The 18,393-nt window shown below is 35.7% G+C and overlaps 1 protein-coding gene across 5 annotated transcripts in view; it reads left to right on the top strand.

The window, feature by feature from the left end:
- The window catches only part of SHOC2 (soc-2 suppressor of clear homolog (C. elegans)), an 89,408-nt gene extending 84,321 nt beyond the window's left edge, over positions 1 to 5,087 (top strand). For all 5 annotated transcript variants that reach the window (XM_008569187.1, XM_008569188.1, XM_008569186.1 and 2 more), the window contains 3 exons: positions 767 to 904; positions 1,260 to 1,377; positions 2,869 to 5,087. In XM_008569187.1, coding sequence (XP_008567409.1) covers positions 767 to 904; positions 1,260 to 1,377; positions 2,869 to 3,077 — 465 coding nt within the window. In that variant the 3' untranslated portion in view covers positions 3,078 to 5,087. The remainder of the gene's footprint in view (positions 1 to 766; positions 905 to 1,259; positions 1,378 to 2,868) is intronic.
- The last annotated feature ends 13,306 nt before the right edge of the window (positions 5,088 to 18,393 follow it).

The following is an 18,393-nucleotide window of genomic DNA, read 5'->3' as shown; positions in this document are numbered from 1 at the left end:
GCAGTAATGCACATAATGCATTTAGTATAGCACTCTGTAAATAGTAAACTCAAATGGTAGCTGTTGTTATTATTTTCTTGGTGTTATTGTGTATATTTATTTTATTATGGGTAGTATAACTTTGGAGGAAATAAGTGAGCATAAAAAATTAGCAAGAACCTTATATAATCTTTCTAACTTAGTGCTCATTCCATTGTCCTCATACCCATTATTGTCTTCTTACCCTCCTGCTAGTTTATAACTTCTTTGAGAACAAAGAACATCTTCTTCAGCCTTTTTTTTTTTTCCTTCAGTATCTTGCAGGATGCCTTGTAATAAATACACAGAAATAATAACTATAGTGGATTGATATAGGCAGTTTAGAAGTCAGTTGTTAACGTTCTTTAAGTGATGGTTTGTAAGGAGTTGTGAATAAATAATCCATTTCCCATTAGACAGACATTTGTAACTATTCAGTATCAAATACCATTAACTGTATGAATCTTAGTGCAAATAGTAATCTTTTTACTTTTTTGTAATTTAGTTAAAGTGTATTTCTTTTGCTTTTATTAGTTTTGCATAATCACATAAAAATATTTTCAGTAACTATGGTGATTTTTTTTAGAATAGTAAGTGAAATATTTTATGTTAGGTAATTTGAACATTACGCTTATATTCACTATTTGGAAAATTAGCATTGTTTAATAAATTTTAAGCCACACAATAGTAATACGTGTGTAATTCCATTTCATGATTTGTAATACTCTTGTCAATAATTTCTCTTTAGGTTCTAATATTATCAAACAATCTTCTAAAGAAACTTCCTCATGGTCTTGGAAATCTTAGGAAGTTAAGAGAGTTGGATCTAGAGGAGAACAAATTGGAATCCTTGCCAAATGAAATTGCTTATCTTAAGGATTTACAGGTAAAACATTATTGTGTTTTGTTTTGTTTTGGTGGCTGGTATCGTGATGTTTTATAGTTATATGGTTAAACTTTTTGGAGTCCATTCCAAATTGCACATTTTCCTTAAGATTTTGACCTAATTCTTGAACCAGATAGATATTCCTATTATAACATTAGGGATTAGTTTATTTTACGTAACCTATCCATTTTTGTTTTCCTAACAAATGATATTTTTGGAAAGAAAAATCTATAACTTAAGTGATTCTCATCCATTCTAATTTCTATGTTATTTTATTGTTTTGTAGATGTGTTAAAGTCTATATCAGTTGTAGGAAATACATATGTAACTGTCTTTTATCTTGCTAATCTTTTAGAAATTAGTCTTGACAAACAACCAGTTGACCACTCTTCCCAGAGGCATTGGTCACCTTACCAATCTCACACATCTAGGCCTTGGAGAGAACCTACTTACTCATCTTCCTGAGGAAATCGGTATGAACCCTGTGAATGCTTGACTCTGTACTAGTAACTTGCTGTTGTGCTTTCAAGCAGTATTTTAGATAAATATGACAAATCTGTTTTTGTAAACTGAAGTTACATCAGACTTAAGAATTTTTTTATAGAGCACTGTTGGTTGATTGGTTTTGGTTAGGTTTCCTCAGGGAGTGTTAGGATTAATACTACATTTGAGAATGTTTTAGAATACTTATATTTCTAATAGGTTTTGTATGTAACCTCAGTTTAGAAGAAATATTTTATATTTCTATCAAATTTAAAAATTACACAGGCTTGAATTAAATTAGTAATATGCCAAAAGAACATTTCTTTATGTTTTAAGGTTTTTAGATAATATTATTTGGCAGTATTTTAGCATTTTCCAAGTATTTTCATATCCATTATTTCATATAATTAACATGACCACCTTGAATTTTAGGCAGCACAAGTTGTAAAGAGAATTAATTGATTGAGGTCACATAGTAAATAGACAGTAGTTCTTAAATGACTAATCCTGTGTACTGTGTTCTCCCACCTATAGTGTGCTGTCCCAGAGGCACTATAGATTAGTAGTAGTTAAGGTTTTGGAGATAAGACAATTCAAAATCTGGCCTTGCCACTTATTGGCTCTGTGACTTTGGATAGGGTACATAAACTCCCTAAGCCTCAAATTTCTTACCTGTGAAATAAGGATAAGTAACTTCTCATGGGGTTGTTGTGAAGATTAAATAAATATTACATGTAAACAGATCCATTACCTGCTAGCTGTTATTTTTATTAGTCTTCTAATAAGTACCACTATCAAATACTCCAAATTTTGAAGTTTAAAAATTGGAAACACATGAGGCAACTTTACACTTACATTTCTGGTATATTTATAAAGCCAGCATCATGTAACTGCTTGAGGCATTTGCCTAGAAAGTATGAGTATTCTTTAGACAGTATAAAAATTTTTTTAAAAGACTACATAAATTGATTTTTGGCTTACTGCCAAATGTGTGATAACTCTTTTAGTGATTTATACCAGGTAATAAAAACTTTCCACATGAGAAATTAGTTAATATGAGAAATTGTCACATTGTCTAAAGCAGAAAAGTAATTATAGACACTGAAGTATAATAAATACACTTCTGGAGCTTAAAAAATATATATATGAAAGCTAAGCAATCCCAAACAGAATCTCTGGAAATGGAGCATGTTTATTTTCAAAAAACTCCCCAAGCTTGAAAACCAACCATAAAGGAAAAAGTTCTGATTTAGTTGGTCAGAAGTGTGACCTGGACATCAGGGTTCTTTTAAAATCTCCGCAGTCGAATATGCAGTAAAGTTTTGAGATCTACAGTTGTGAGATTTTTAAAGCTAAGAGAAGAGAATAAAAGGAAATGTGAATTCAGTATACGTAATGTGCAGAATAGCATCATGTTCAGTTGTTTTTAGTAGTAATTAATTTTAAAAAAAAATAACAGCTGATATGATTTTTTTAAACAGGTACACTGGAGAACCTAGAAGAACTGTATTTGAATGACAACCCCAACCTGCATAGCCTTCCATTTGAGCTGGCTCTCTGCAGCAAACTTTCAATCATGAGTATTGAGAACTGTCCACTTAGTCACCTTCCACCTCAGATTGTTGCTGGGGGACCTTCTTTCATCATTCAGTTCCTAAAGATGCAGGGTCCATATCGTGCCATGGTCTGATACAAATCTGCTGGTCCCACACACTGTTCAGAAATAGACTGCCATTAATGTTTCATAGCTATATCTGTATCTATTTATGTAGATATTGATATATATGGCAGATTTATAAGATTGCATTATGTGTTTCTGCTAATAGAGGAATCATAGCCATTTAGATTTTTTTTAATTCTGTACAAAAGGCTTATATAAGTTTTCTTTGCTGAATTTTATGAATGTTTTTCTGTTGTATAATCTGATATGCCAGTTTGCTTAAAACATTTGCCAACAAATTATGAAGTTATTAAATTTAAGGGACTGAGGTAGCATAGTTAGAAATACTTTCTCTTAGGAAAAATAATGGGCAAACAATTTTATTGCAACTTTTCATACACATTTTCCCCTTATCAATTGTCTGATCTTTATATTATAGGCCCTGAAGATAGAATTTTTCTTTAACTTATTTTGAGATTTGAGATTTAAATTTTATATATTGTTTACAGTCAGAGTGAATCACTGGATTATTATTATTTTGGGGGGGGGGTTGATTTGCTCTGTTTTAATCAGTCAGATCTGGAGTTTATATCCTCTGCTAAAGAATTTGCATCAGCTGGTTTAAATATTAAAAGATATTTGCTGGTTGAAACAACTGGCAAAGTGAAAAGATGCATCAAAAATCTAGAATTTCTTTGTGTTCTCTGAGTTGTGAAGCAAAATATCTGAAGTGAGATTGGGTAGGGGGAGGGTATTGAAACCTTTTCTAGTATAAATATCTTAAGTTCATGGGAAGAGAAACTTGTAGTGAAAAAAGAGTTTTTTTCATTTTTGAAAGTTGCAGATCCATAAAAACTAATAGAATAATTTGGCAAATAAATAAATTACATATAGACACACACATTCTATATATGTATATACAATGCTATATAGATATGTATTTATTATATCATAAACTACAGTAGGTAACTTTAAGAATTTCTTCCTATCCTTGTACAATGACATGAATGTCTTTGAAAACTGCAATATATGTACGTTTCAAGGTTATTTAACAGTGTACTATGGTTTTATATCTTGACTTGCCTTGTACATCTTTCAATTCTGGAATAGCTGTGTCTAAGCACAATATCTTCACACTGTGCTGTATTGCTGCTGAACTAAATGCACTTTTCCCCACATGTGGGGCACTGGCTTCAAACAATTCAGTTCAGTACCATTACTTTTAATCTCACCTTACCTTTCTTGATAGTTAATACAGTTATGGAAAAGATGCACATTGCATAGAAGCCATTGATAGTTCAGTGGAAGTTCTATAAGATGTGCATGTGCTGTTTGATATATTTTCTTTTGCTTTACTGCTTTTAAGACTATCAGTATTGTAAATGTGTGCCCCTTACACAATACTGTTAGTTTGGTAGTGTTGGTCTGTCATCGTAATTATTTAGAAGACTCACGGAGCCAAGTGCATTCTAGATATCCTAAAAAAAACACTTCCCATATAATGAATAACTATTAGTATAATTACATATTGCTGCTTGGTTTTTTTCCCCATTTAGCTCGGCATTGTGTTTTAAACAGAACCATTATTGAAATAAGGCTGTGATATTAAGAAATTTGGACTATCATTTTGCTTTTCCTGGCACTCAAATTCAGGTCTGGGTTTGGGGTCAAACATGTTTGTAATTGGAAGTTTTATAAGGATGAACTGAGAAATGGAAGGCAGGTGAAGATATAAAACCCTAGAATGCTTAAATGTGCTGTAAAACTATTGTAGATGTCACTGGATTTTACCAAGTAATATCCTTTCTTCTTTTTTCCGTCTACTGTGGCTTTTCAGTTAAAATTTTGTTTATAAAAGGAATTTGTTTATTATAGCTCTACCTAGAGCTTGTGTGTATGTGTGGTTTTTTACAATCTCGTATCCAGGTGTGTTCATATATTAAGATGATGGAACTTGAACTTTAAAAGTAGTTACCTAATGTTTTTTCTTGAAAAAATATGGTTATTGTTTCGTAAAATGAAAATATAGTTTTCAAAGCATTTTGGTTTTCCTACCTTTATTTATGTTAATCTATAACACCAGTGCAAAATGATCACAATCTTACCTTTAGACATGATGCTACATGTAAATAATATATAGCTGAGGAGTTATAAAAAATTTTTAAGGAGCATCAAACATTTGTCCTCTATATAGCTGCCACCTTGTAAGAGCCCATGAATTTCATCTTTACTTCTGACAAGAGACTAGGATGGATTCTAATTAGGATATCCTTGTGAAATCAAGATATTTAGTATTTAAATAGTTTTAATATAATAGGGGATGTTATTGAATGACTGCATATGAGCTAATAATTTTTCTTCCTGAAACTGCAATGGGATTAAATGGCATATCCAAAAATTTTCTTTTCTTTTAAAGAAATTATGTTTAGTCTCTCCCTGCGGCTCAGTAAATAAAACAAGAGTATAAAACAAGACTGTTCTATGTTGCAAAAACATTGCTTTAAACTTTGCTTTTTGTTAATATGTAGCAGCAAAATGGCAACGGTAATGGCATTGTTTTCTTTTAAAGAAATTATGTTTAGTCTCTCCCTGCGGCTCAGTAAATAAAACAAGAGTATGAAACAAGACTGTTCTATGTTGCAAAAACATTGCTTTAAACTTTGCTTTTTGTTAATATGTAGCAGCAAAATGGCAACGGTAATGGCATTGAAATCGTTCTTTTGTGGGAATTTAATACTTTTTAAATCCTAAATGATTATTTTATACAGAAAGGAGGAGGAGATGCTAAACAATTTATGGACTTGGTGGATACAAATGAAAACAGTAGATGATAAAAACTCTTGGGAAAATACACATGTATTTATACTTACATTAAAAGGTGGGTGATACAATTGGAATGAGCTCAGAAAATGTAATTGCAAATTTCTAATTTATCTCATTATATAGAACAGTTTAAAGCAGAAAAACTGTTCTACATCACAATTCATCTAGTTTTTCTGTGACAGCTTTTATTAAACCTTTTGCTTTTTATCTGAGTTATTTTTAAGCCATGTATATTGAGTCCAAGTTCAGCTTGCAGAATTTATAATTGTTTTATTAATAAAAATGGGTAGTAATTAAGTGTATAGAATGGACACTTTTGAAATGGAATGGGGGCACTATCAGTTATGTTGGGCTGACAGCCATACATCAGAACTGTCTCAAGCAAATCAAGATATATGGTCACTTTTAAATGTTTAAAATTAGATGAAAAGCAAATGGCATAATCCAGAATAAATAGTAGAAGAACAAATTTCTGAAATCTATCAAATTTAACTGAAATGAATAACTTGTGAGGATAGGTTTCCTGTCTGTACAAGAGGTTAAGATAATGTACTCAATATCCTAGGTAAAATTTTTCTCTTGCTTTGTTCTTTTTGTCACTTTAGCCTTTATGAATCAATTGGGCAATTGGAAAAAGCATGACAATCTCTAATCTCAGAGAATTTGGATATGCAAGTGTTGTGACATTGACTGGGTATCTAAGGGACTTACCTTGAACGTTGTTATATTATGAAAATATGAGACTTTTGTAAAATAGATATTAGTACTTTGTTATTGAATAGAATGTCTTCTAGTAACACTAATTCTGAGGAAACATTTCCAGGTTTATTTAACTTTGAAAAATAAGTTAAAAAACAAGTAAGGGTTTTTTTCTTTTTAATTTTTAAAAACTGGGGTTCGTTGTTGTTACCTTTCTCTTGTACATACTTGTTATTATTCCATTGATGTTATGTATTATGAATATAAACAACTTCAAATTGAAATACCTCTTTGTGATCAAAACTTCAACTGACTGGTAGCTTATAGTATTTCAGATTGGCAAGTTTTTCAAGTTTGGTGGGAGGAATAGTCTCCACTGTTGAGAGTAGTTGGGGCAGGATTGTCATGTACAGCTTTTGCAGTTTGTGTACTATGCAACAGCATTATGTGATGAGGGGAGATGCCCATTCATATCATAGGTTTGTATATTATGACAGTATTTAGCAGATGTCAGTAATGTTCCTTGTTCTATCAAAGTCAGTATGTAAAATTTCTGCCAGATTAAAAAGTCTTGAGGAAAGAGCATTTTTTTTCTCATTTACACAATGGTGCTAGTTTGGCTAGAGAGGAGATTCAGTCTTTGTGCAGATTATCAGAGTTCTATCTTAACAATCCTAATTATAATGGAATAATATTTCAGTGGCATTAGTAAGCATTTTATATATTATAGGTACTTTTATTTTATTTATTTATTTTTTTGTCTTTTTCGTGACCGGTAAGGGGATCGCAACCCTTGGTGTGGTGTCGCCCATACCGCGCTCAGCCAGTGAGCACACCGGCCATTCCTATATTATAGGTACTTTTAAAAATCATCTCGGAAAATCTAATTAGAGTCTATGGGTGCTTTATTAGTGTATCATTATTTAGATTTCCTGTGTTATCTAATTTACTTTTTATTGTTACTGATATTATTTAAATGGAGAATTTAACCTTCCACTGGTCTGATCAAGCTTAATATATAAGTAGCATTTGTATCAGCCATCTATATCATTTTCATAATTTTGAAAAAATTATTCAGTAAATCTAGCTAGTACTTAAAACCTGGGGTCCACTACTAAAGAGAATATTGCGTGTGTGGATTAAGTCACTTATTTTAATATTAGTATTTAATAGAAAAGTATATAATGTGATTTCTCCACATTTGCTTTTTATCTTCCACTTCAAAACTCATTTTTAACAAAGTTGAGAAAATTGTCTTGTAACTGCTAAATAAGAATACAACAGCAGTTTGGATTTTTCTTTTAGTAAAGATCAGGTTTCCACTGATGTTTAACAGGGCCTGTACTATGTTCAATACTTAGCTATTCTGAGTTATGACTCAAGGCTAAAAGCTATAAACAACCTTTTAAAAAAGTGTTTTTTACCTGAATTATATTGTTGACTATTTTGACTATATAAAAATTACCTACCTTTTAAGTAAGTCATTCTGTATTAAGTTATTCACTATTAAATAATGTATTTGTAAATGTTCTGCCATTGAGTCTTAAAAGATTTCTAATGCTATATGTAACTCAAGCTGGACATGAAATCAGGCACTGCAGTGTCATGGAACCACAAAAATGTGGAACTGAGAGAAGTGGCTTTTCACTGCCAATTTAATCTTCTGGAAAACATTGAAACAGCAAATGGAATGCGTAAATTATACAAAAATACTTGCACAAAACCATGCAACAAAGTATTTCATATGGTCAATAGTGTCCTTCAACATTTCATCTATAAACATTTACTATTTTTAAAACTATAAATTATGGGATTTGTTTTTTTTGCTGCTATACTCTTCAATGAAAACTATTCTAAAATAGATATATTGAATTATTACAAGTTTTTCCCTCATTGTCTTAGCCTCCTAGTTCTAATAGTAGGTTTAACATGTTCTCCATGTGCTATGAAGAAAATGCTTTTTTTGTTTGTAACCTTTCATAAGAGAGTCAGCTCTGATTCAGCTATTTTAGATGTTACGGTAAATTAACGTGGAAATCGAGTGCAGGATTCCTAGAAAAAAGTTTTGATATTGGCTAATAATTATTTAAATTTGTGTTTTAAAATGTTTCACAGGAACAAAAGCTATGAGGGTTAAGGAGATCTTACCCAATGGGAACTATTTAGTTGGCTGAAGAAAAAAACCAGGAGAGAGGGGGTTGCATGATGGCTGACTAGAGTTATCTGATGCTCATCCCGGCCCCCCCCCCGCAAAGGAGACCAAACAACAAACCAACTATATTTTGGCTGGAATGACTGAAGGAATATGCTGCAGAACACCAGGGGAGTTAAAAAAAATCCTTGTGGAGCACAGAAGACTGGATAATTCCATAGAGGGCAGAGCAAGGCATCCTGCCTCTGCTTCACTGTCTTCCTGCAGGGATGGGCTCAGAGTCAGGTGAAGAGAAAGTAAGCTGGAAATCCAGCTCTTTTAGCTGCCACCACAAACACCATAAATCCCTGCCACAAGAGAGTCCCCAGTACTTGTAGGCCCCAAATCTAGTTTGGAGAGTAGCTGGGAGTTTGTGCATCTGCATGGCCTCATGGGAAACCAGGGAGAGGATCCCCAGCCTCCCGACTGAAGTGGTTACAGTAAAGTGCCGTCTTAAAACTGAACCTGCTACTAGAGTGTGTCCTGCCTGGAGGACTACTGAAAACAGACTCCATCTTGAGTTCCCACCTGCATTCTACCATACTCACATGGGCACTGGCAGGACCACAACCCCTGCTGCCTGGAGACACAAAAATCCAAGACCCCAGCATCTGAACCACATTTGTGTGCACTTGCCCTGCACAACCTGTGGGCTGCTGAGCCCACATATGCCCATGTTGGCCCAAGAGCCAGTTTGGCAGTAACTCTACCTCCCACTGTGGCCCTCCATGGAGCTGCTGGGTCCCACTATGCTAGTGTACTCCTGCTCCCTGACCAATAGCAATCAGGCAGTAGCTTTGCCTCTCCACAGCAGGTCTCTATAGAGCTTTGGGGCCTGGCTGCACTCTTGCTGCCTTGTTCCAGGCTCAACAGCTGATCCAGCGGCCCTCCACGCAGTTGCTGGGCCCTGCTACACTGGTGCATACCTACCTCTCGCCTGACAGTGGACCAAGCAATGGCTTTGTCTCTACTTGCAGACCTCTGTGGAGCTTTCAGGCCCTGCTGCACTGGTGCACATCTGCTCCCTGCTCGACAGCTGATCAGGCAGAGGCTCCACCTCCAGCTGGCAGCCATCCACAGAGCCACTGGGCCCTCCACCCTTGCAGGCCTACTCCAAGCTTAACAGACAATCCAGCTGCCCTCCACAGAGCTGTAGGCCTTGCTGCACCTGTGCACACATGCTTCCTGCTTGACAGTGGATTGGGTGGTGGTTTTGTCACCTCTGACAGGCCTCCATAGAACCACCTGGCCCTGCTGCACCCATGCATGCCAGCTCCTGGCCAGGCAGTGGCATCCACTCTGGCAAGCCTTTGCAGAATCATTTGACTTCCTACCCTGCACCCAGACACACATCCAGCGCAAAAGCTGTGCACCACCCCTGGAAGAGACAACCTTAGAGCTGCATCCCCATGCCTGGCCTGATAGCCAGTTGGGCAATGACTGTGCTTCAGAGAAGTGGCCCTCTGAGCCCACACATGCCTGGCCCAACAACAAGCCCAGAGTCTGATCTATCAAAACAGCCAGTGTTGGCACAAACTCCCACAGTCTAGACCACTGAGGCATGTGCAGACATTGCTGAAGAGAATTACAACCAAATAAATTGCACAGGGTTTATGCTACTGAGTCTACCCATATCAGTCCATTTCTGTTTATAACAAAATTTCTGAACTCTGTTATTTATAAAGAAAATGAAATTTATTGCTCACAGTTTTGAAGGCTCAGAAGTCTGAAGTCAAGGAACACATCTGGTGGTGGCAACAGTGACCCAGGGGTCTCACATTGCAAGATAGTGGAAGCAGAGAGAGAGAGATAGTTCCTCATGCACACCCTTTTAAAGCCCCCAGAACCATGCTCATGGCCACAATTTTTAATCCATTTACTAGGCATGGTCCTACGAACTAACCACTTCTTCCAGGCCCTACCTCTCAATTAACCATACCAGGATTTCCCACCCACAATTACAGTGGGGATTAAGCCTCAGTGAAATTGCAGGGTGGGGGCATCCAATCTATAGCACCACCCAAAATCAAAAACAATGCAACATATCCAGTAGGCACTTTAGGACCCACATACAATAAAAAGTTATTTGGGGGCTGGCCCCGTGGCGCACTCGGGAGGGTGCAGCGCTGGGAGCGCAGCGTCGCTCCCGCTGCGGGTTCGGATCCTATATAGAAATGGCTGGTGTGCTCGCTGGCTGAGCGCGGTGTGGGAGACACCACACCAAGGGTTGCGATCCCCTTACCGGTCACGAAAAAGACGAAAAAAAAAAAAGTTATTTGTGCGTAATCTACCCCACAAAATTAGGAAAAGCAACTAAGTCCATTAGATGTGCAGATATTAGATGTGCAACATAGGAACATGAGAAATATGAAATAGGTAGGAAACATGACACCCCCAAAGGAACAGAATAAGTCCCAGTAACAAATGCCAAAGAGAAGGACAATTACAAAATGCCTATAAAGGAGTTTCAAATAACAATCTTAAGGAAAGTCAGCAAGATACAAGAGACCACAGACGAACAATTCAATGAAATCAGGAAAACAATTCATGATCTAAATGAGAAATTAACAAAGAGATAGATTTAAAACAAACATGAAGAATTCAATGAATGATATATATAAAAAAATACAATAGAGAACTTCAACAGACTTGACCAAGCAGAAGATAGAATCTCTGAACTTAAAGATCAATCTTTTGAAATTACCCAATCAGTGGGGTGGAGGGGGAAGAATGAAGAAAGCCTACCTGACTTATGGAACACCATTAACTAAACAAGTGTTTGAATAATGTGTGTTCTAGAGGGAGAAGAGATGGAGAAAGGTGCAGAAATCCCATTAATGAAATAATAGCTGAAAACTTACCAGGTATTGGGAGAGAGATGGACATGCAGACTCAGGAAACTCAAACATCCCCAATTAGACTCAACCCAAAATGATAATCTTCAAAGCACATCATAATCAAACTGTCAAAAGTCAAAGAGAGAATTTTAAAAACTGCAAGAGAAAAGCATCAACACATATAAGGGAATCTCCATTAGACTATCAGCAGATAACAGAAATGTTGCAGGCCAGGAGAGATTGGGATGATATATTTAAAGTCTTGAAAGGAAAACAACTGTCAGCCAAGAATACTTTTTCCAGTAAAGATATATTTCAGAAATGAGGGAGAAATAAAGACCTTCCCAGACAAGGAAAAGCTGATTTAATTACTACTAGATCTACCTTACAAGAAATGCTTAAGGAAGTGCTACAACTGGAAATGAAAAGAGAATTCCTAACATGAAAACATGAAAAAGTACAAAATTCACCTATAGAGCTACATTCATAATTCATACTCATAACACCCCAGTGAGGTAATGGTGCTATGTAAATCCTTCAATCCTATACAATGAAGGTTTAAAGTCAAAATGGCCAGAAAACAACAACAGCTACAATTAGTGGCTCAGGAACATACAGTAGATACAAACAAAAATTAAGGCAATGAAAACATAATTGGGGGTGAGGGAGTCTAGAGTATTTTCATGTGACCAAAGTTAAGTTGCTATAAGCTTAAAATAGTTTATTGTAACTACAAGACTCTTTATGTTAGCCCCAAGGTAATCATGAAAAAATTACAGTGGGCACACAAATGAGGAAGAGAAAGAAAGCAAAGTTTACATCACAGAAAACCACCAATCCACAGAGGTAAATAACAAGAGCAAAAGAAAGGCACTAAGGATCTCAAAACAACCAGAAAACAACAAAATGGCAGGAATAAGTTCTCACATGTCAGTAATTACCTCAAATTTAAATGGATTAACTCTTTAATTAAAAGACAAAGCATCACTGAATGGATTAAGAAAACAAAACCAAATAATATGCTGACTACAAAAGACTCACCTAATTATTAAAGACAAACGTAGACTGAAAGAGAAAGGCTGCAAAAATATTCCACGCAAATGGAAACCAAAAGCAAGTAAGAATATCCATACTTACATCAGATAAAATAGACTTTAAGTCAAAACTGTAAAAAGAGACAAAGAAGGTCATTATATAATGATAAAGGGATCAATTCAACAAGACGATATAACAATTGTTATGTACACACCCAACACTCGAGCACCTCAATATATAAAGCAAACAGAACTAGGGGAGGAGAGAGACTGTTATTCAGCAATAGGAGACTTTTGAGCTACAGTAACCAAAACTTCATAGTAGTGGCATAAAAACAGACACATATACCAATGGAACAGAATAGAGCCCAGAAATAAATTCACTCACCTACAGCCAACTTGTTTTGACAAAGTTGCCAAGAATACATATTGGGGAAAATACGGTATCTTCAGTAAATGGTGCTAGGAAAACTGGATATCCACATGCAGGAGAATGAGACTAGACCCCTACCTCTCAACATATACAAAAAATTCAACTCAATATGGATTAAAGATTTAAGTGTAAAACCCAGTGCTATCAAACTACTAGAACAATACACAGGGAAAATGATTCACAACATGGGGCTGGGCACAGATTTTTTAAAATAAGACTTCAAAACCATAAGCAATAAAAGCAAAAATAGACAAACAGGATTACATCAAACTAAAATGCTTTTTGCATATCAAAATACACTCTCAACTGAGTGAGGATACAACCTACAGAATGAAAGAAAATAGTTGCAAACTATACATCTCACAGGGAGTTAATATCAAGAATATATAAGGAATTTAACAGAAATAAAACCCAATTGGGCTGAGCCCGTGGCACACTCGGGAGAGTGCAGAGCTGGGAGCGCAGCAGCGCTTCCGCCGTGGGTTTGGATCCTATATAGGGATGACCGGTTCACTGACAGCGCTCACTAGCTGAGCGCTGTGCGGCCGGTCTCAAAAAAGGAAAAAAAAAAAGAAAACCCAATTGAGAAATTGGCAAAGGATCTTAATAGACATTTCTTAAAAGAAAATATACGGGGCCGGCCCAGTGGCACACTGCTATAGTGCGCCACTTGGGAAGCGCGGCGGCGCTCCCGCCGAGGGTTCGGATCCCACATACAGACCGGTTCCTGCTCACTGGCTGAGCGAGGCGCGGGAGCAACACCGAGGGTTGCGATCCCGTTGCTGGTCCCGTTCCGGTATGGGGGCGACACTGAGGGTTGCAATCCGTTGCCGGACACGGAAAAGGACAAAAAAAAGGAAAAAAAAAAAAAAGAAAAAGAAAATATACAAATAGCCAACAGGCATATGAGAAAATTCTTAACATCACTAATCATCAGGTAAATGCAAATCAAAACAACAATTTGATACCACTTCACTCCAATTAGGATGGCTATTAAAAAGACAAAAGAAGTGTTAGGATGTGGAGAAGGGGAACACTTGCACACTGCTGGTGGGAATGTACACTAGTACAGCCATTATGGAAAACAGTATGGAGGTTCCTCAAAAAATTAAAAATAAACTATCATGTGATCCAGCAATCCCACCACTGTGTATATATATATATATCCAAAGGGAATGAAGTTAGTATATCAAAGAGAAATCTGCACTCTCCTGTTAATTGCAACCTCCAAAGCACCTGCTGTGACTGCAGAATAAAGGCCATCTGGACGCAATTGAGAACACTGATTGCCTTTGAAAAAGTACTGATGCACTTTAATTCATAGAGAATAAAATTTTAACATGATGAATATGGATGAGCCTGGATTTGGGGTAATTACTATTTTCTTCCAAAATATTTGGAGACATTTTTTTTTCTGTGAGCATTGACTTAGATGCAAGTGATAAATCTACATATTTGGCCTTTGACATCAACTTCAAAAGAATACTGTACAGCCAAGAATTCTTCTCAGTAACCCTCAATTTATTTGGATTGTGGATGAGAACTATAAAACATAGCCAAGATATAGAATCAACCTAAGTGTCCAACAATGAATTAATGGATAAAAAAATGTATACATACAAAATGGAATACTACTCAGCCATAAAAAAGAATGAAATTCTGTCATTTGCAGCAACATGGATGGACTTGGAGGTTATTATATTAAGTAAGCCAGGCACAAAAAGACAAATACCACATGATCTCACTTTATATGTGAAATCTAATAAACAACAAAAAAAGTTGATGTTACAGAGACAGAGAGTAGAACAGTGGTTACCAGAGACTGGGGGTGGGGGTGGGGGTTGGGGGAACGAGGAAGGAAAACAGGGAGATTACAATTAGATAGGAGGAATAAATTCTGGTGTTCCTTAGCACAGCAGGGTGACTATGGTTAACAGTTAAGTTTTTTATGTTCCATAATAGCTAGAGAAGAGGCTTTTGAATGTTCTCACCACAAGGAAATGATAAATACATGAGGTAATGGATACATAAACTACCCTGACCTGATCATTTTACAACTTAATATGTATCAAAACATCAGATGGTACCTCCAAAGCATGTACAACTATAATATGTCAATTATGAAAAAAAATTTTTTTTAAATAAAAAAACCTAACCAAGGACGATAATTATTAGTTCTATATACAGTATGATTAAATGTCATCTTTCCTCTTAGCATATGTATCTCTGATATGAAATCATTCTGGCCACCTTGAGAAGAATAAATAGAAGAGAATCAAAGCTAGCGGCCAAGAGGCCAGGCGGGAGGCTACTGGAGTAATCCAGATGAGAGATGACAATGACTTTGATGGGGATTTTAGCAGTGGGGATAGAGAGAAACATTTAAGGGAGTCTTAGGAAGAAATATGAGTAAGACTTCATGAAGGATAAAGTAGCAAGAATCAGAGATTACTCCCAGATTTGTGGTTTAAGCCTCTGCATGTATTTACTAAACTAAGGAACATCAAAGAAGAACCAGGTTCTTCTGGTTTGTTTGGGGGTAGGCAGAGGATATGTTCTAATACCTGTGGCACGTAGAGTAGAGATTTCAAGTAAGCAATTGGATACTTAAATCTGGTGGTTAGATTAGTCCTGGAAACAGATGATCTAGCATATGAATAGTAAATGAAGCAAGGACTCCCTAAGGAAATCGTGCAGGGTGGGAAGAGGATGAAATCTACAATGGAATCCTGATGAACTCCAACATTTAGCTTTTGTGTAGAAAGAGAAGCGCTTGCAAAAACTGAGTAGTTGTAATAGAGGTGGAAAATTTCATTTACCCCGAGAACTGGTGTGGAGGGTGCCAGGTGGAGAATGTTAAAGGCAGCTCTTTACTGTCTTTCCAATAATCTTACCTGACTGCTCATACCCTATATCTAAACAGTTTCCCTTAATCTTCTTAACCTCCTTGAATCTTCTCTCTAGAAATGTCACTAAAGTTTGAACTTAACTTTCTGCATTTCTTTTTAAAAATTTTGTTAATAACCTGAATACTTGCATTATTTTTTAGTTGAGATTTTACCACTAACTTTGACAATTAGTTAGAAAAGCCAGTTTTAATGTAATATATTTCCTACAGAGAGGCAGGAGGGTTTTAATGCTCATTGTTTAAGAATTTAAATGGCCGTATTTCTTATGACAGAAATAGCACTCAGAATTTGGGATTAGCCTTGTAATTTCTGAACTGTAAAGCTCAACTATATGTATATGTGTGTACATGTATACAGAATATATGAGAGACGAGGAGAGAGTAAAAGCACAAAGGTGAAAATATAAATGAAGTGCACTTTGTGTTTCAACTCAGGCAGGTGACCAATTTGGCAGGAAGTTCTCAAGTTTTTCCTGATTTGGGGATCATTATGTGTTGCTGAACTTTATTTATTATACATTCCATGTCTTTTAACTAGCACTATTTCTTGGTGCAAAGTTGAATGTTTATTCTATATCCTTTATTGTCAAACACACACTACAAACACACAGAAATTTTTGCCCTTAGGTCACAGTCTAATGGAATTCACACCTATTTTGAGTAATCTACTTTTTAAAAAGTAAAAATATCTGATTTCATTCAGAATTCAATTTTTCTAACCTCTAAAGCACCTCCAGTGACTGTAGAATAAAGGCCATCTGGAGGCAATTGAGAACACTGATTGTTTTTGAAAAAGTACTGATGCACTTTGATTCATAGAGAATAAAATTTTATCATGATGAGTATGTATGAGCCTGGATTTAGGGTAATTACTATTTTCTTCCAAAATATTTGGAGACTTTTTTTTTTCTGTGAGCATTGACTTAGATGCAAGTGATAAATCTACATATTTTGGCCTTTGACATTAACTTCAAAAGAATACTGTACAGCCAAGAATTCTTCTCAGTAACCCTCAATTTATTTGGATTGTGGATGAGAACTATAAAAGCAAAATTTTTCTAATTTTCTCTTTTTGTACAATAACTTATTCTGTTAGTTTTCCCAAGACACGATTAGTATTACCGCATTTGTTAGGTGTTATTGTAGATATCTGAGATTTAGGGTTTGCTTTTTTCATTTACATATACATACATATATATATATATATATATATATATATATATACATTTACATATACATACATATATAAATATACACATATAAACACATTATGTATGTGTGTGTGTAAATATATATATATATAAATTTTTTTCTGGTTCAATTACTACTACTCTTCATGGAGACTACATTTCTAGTACATTTGAATACCATGTAGTAAATACCAGCTTTTAAAAACACAGTACTGAAACAAGTCTTCCAAGGGAAGCCTTAAAATAAGTTGAGTTCAGTGAGAGTTTGCTTGTACCAAAGTGCCTTGGCAGTTATTTATAGCTTTTCTCCAATATATAGTATTAGTTGTCCAAGACAGAATTTTTTTAAAACAATTTGGATTATTAGAACTCCACTGGGGCCACTAGAATCCCATTCGGGCCATAAATGAAATTCATGGCCCGAATGGAATTNTTGGCAGTTATTTATAGCTTTTCTCCAATATATAGTATTAGTTGTCCAAGACAGAATTTTTAAAAAACAATTTGGATTATTAGAACTCCACTTGGGCCACTAGAATTCCATTCGGGCCATGAATTTTATTGAGAGACATGGACTGTCCCCTGTCTCTTAGGAAGATAAGACATTCTAGCTTAATGATAAAGTAACCAAATCCAAAGAGTTTTTTAAGTGAACTGGCTAATAAATAGTAGAGTGGAACTGTGGGCTACCTGTTCTAGTACAGTTTTCTTTTTATTCTATCACACATGCTTTGTGATGTTGTATGCTTAGCTATGAACACATCCTCCTTTCTAAAGGTTCAGCTTTGGGAGTGATTGTTTGGAGCTGTGTATGCAACAGTAATTAAGAAAAGGGGCCTCCTGGCTAGCCGACCTAATCAACTTAAATGAATCCAGGGGAACAAAGGAGTGACAGGTGTTGCAGCCAGATTACATTTACTCCTAAAACCACAGAAGCCAGGTGTCCTACATGTATGGGTATAAATGTAAATTAAACATCACTTCTACTATGGCTGACATAATTCTGCATTCAAGTTCATTTGTTTTGTTTTTCTATATCCTATCCTTGAAAAGTCTAGAATATATTTTCTATACCCTGTTTCTTGACAAGAAGGTGTGCATATTTATTCAGCAAGTGTCAGCACTCACTAGCATGCCAGGCACTGGTCTAGGCGTAGGATATATTAGTGAACGTAACAGACCATAGTTACTGTTCTCATGAAACTTACATGCTGGTCAGGCAAGCAAATGA

This window comes from Galeopterus variegatus, unplaced genomic scaffold (assembly GCF_000696425.1).
Source record: "Galeopterus variegatus unplaced genomic scaffold, G_variegatus-3.0.2 Scaffold474, whole genome shotgun sequence".
In the NCBI taxonomy this organism is placed as follows: Eukaryota; Metazoa; Chordata; class Mammalia; order Dermoptera; family Cynocephalidae; genus Galeopterus; species Galeopterus variegatus.
Note: the sequence above shows the minus strand (reverse complement) of the source record. Positions and strands in the feature narration are given on the sequence as shown.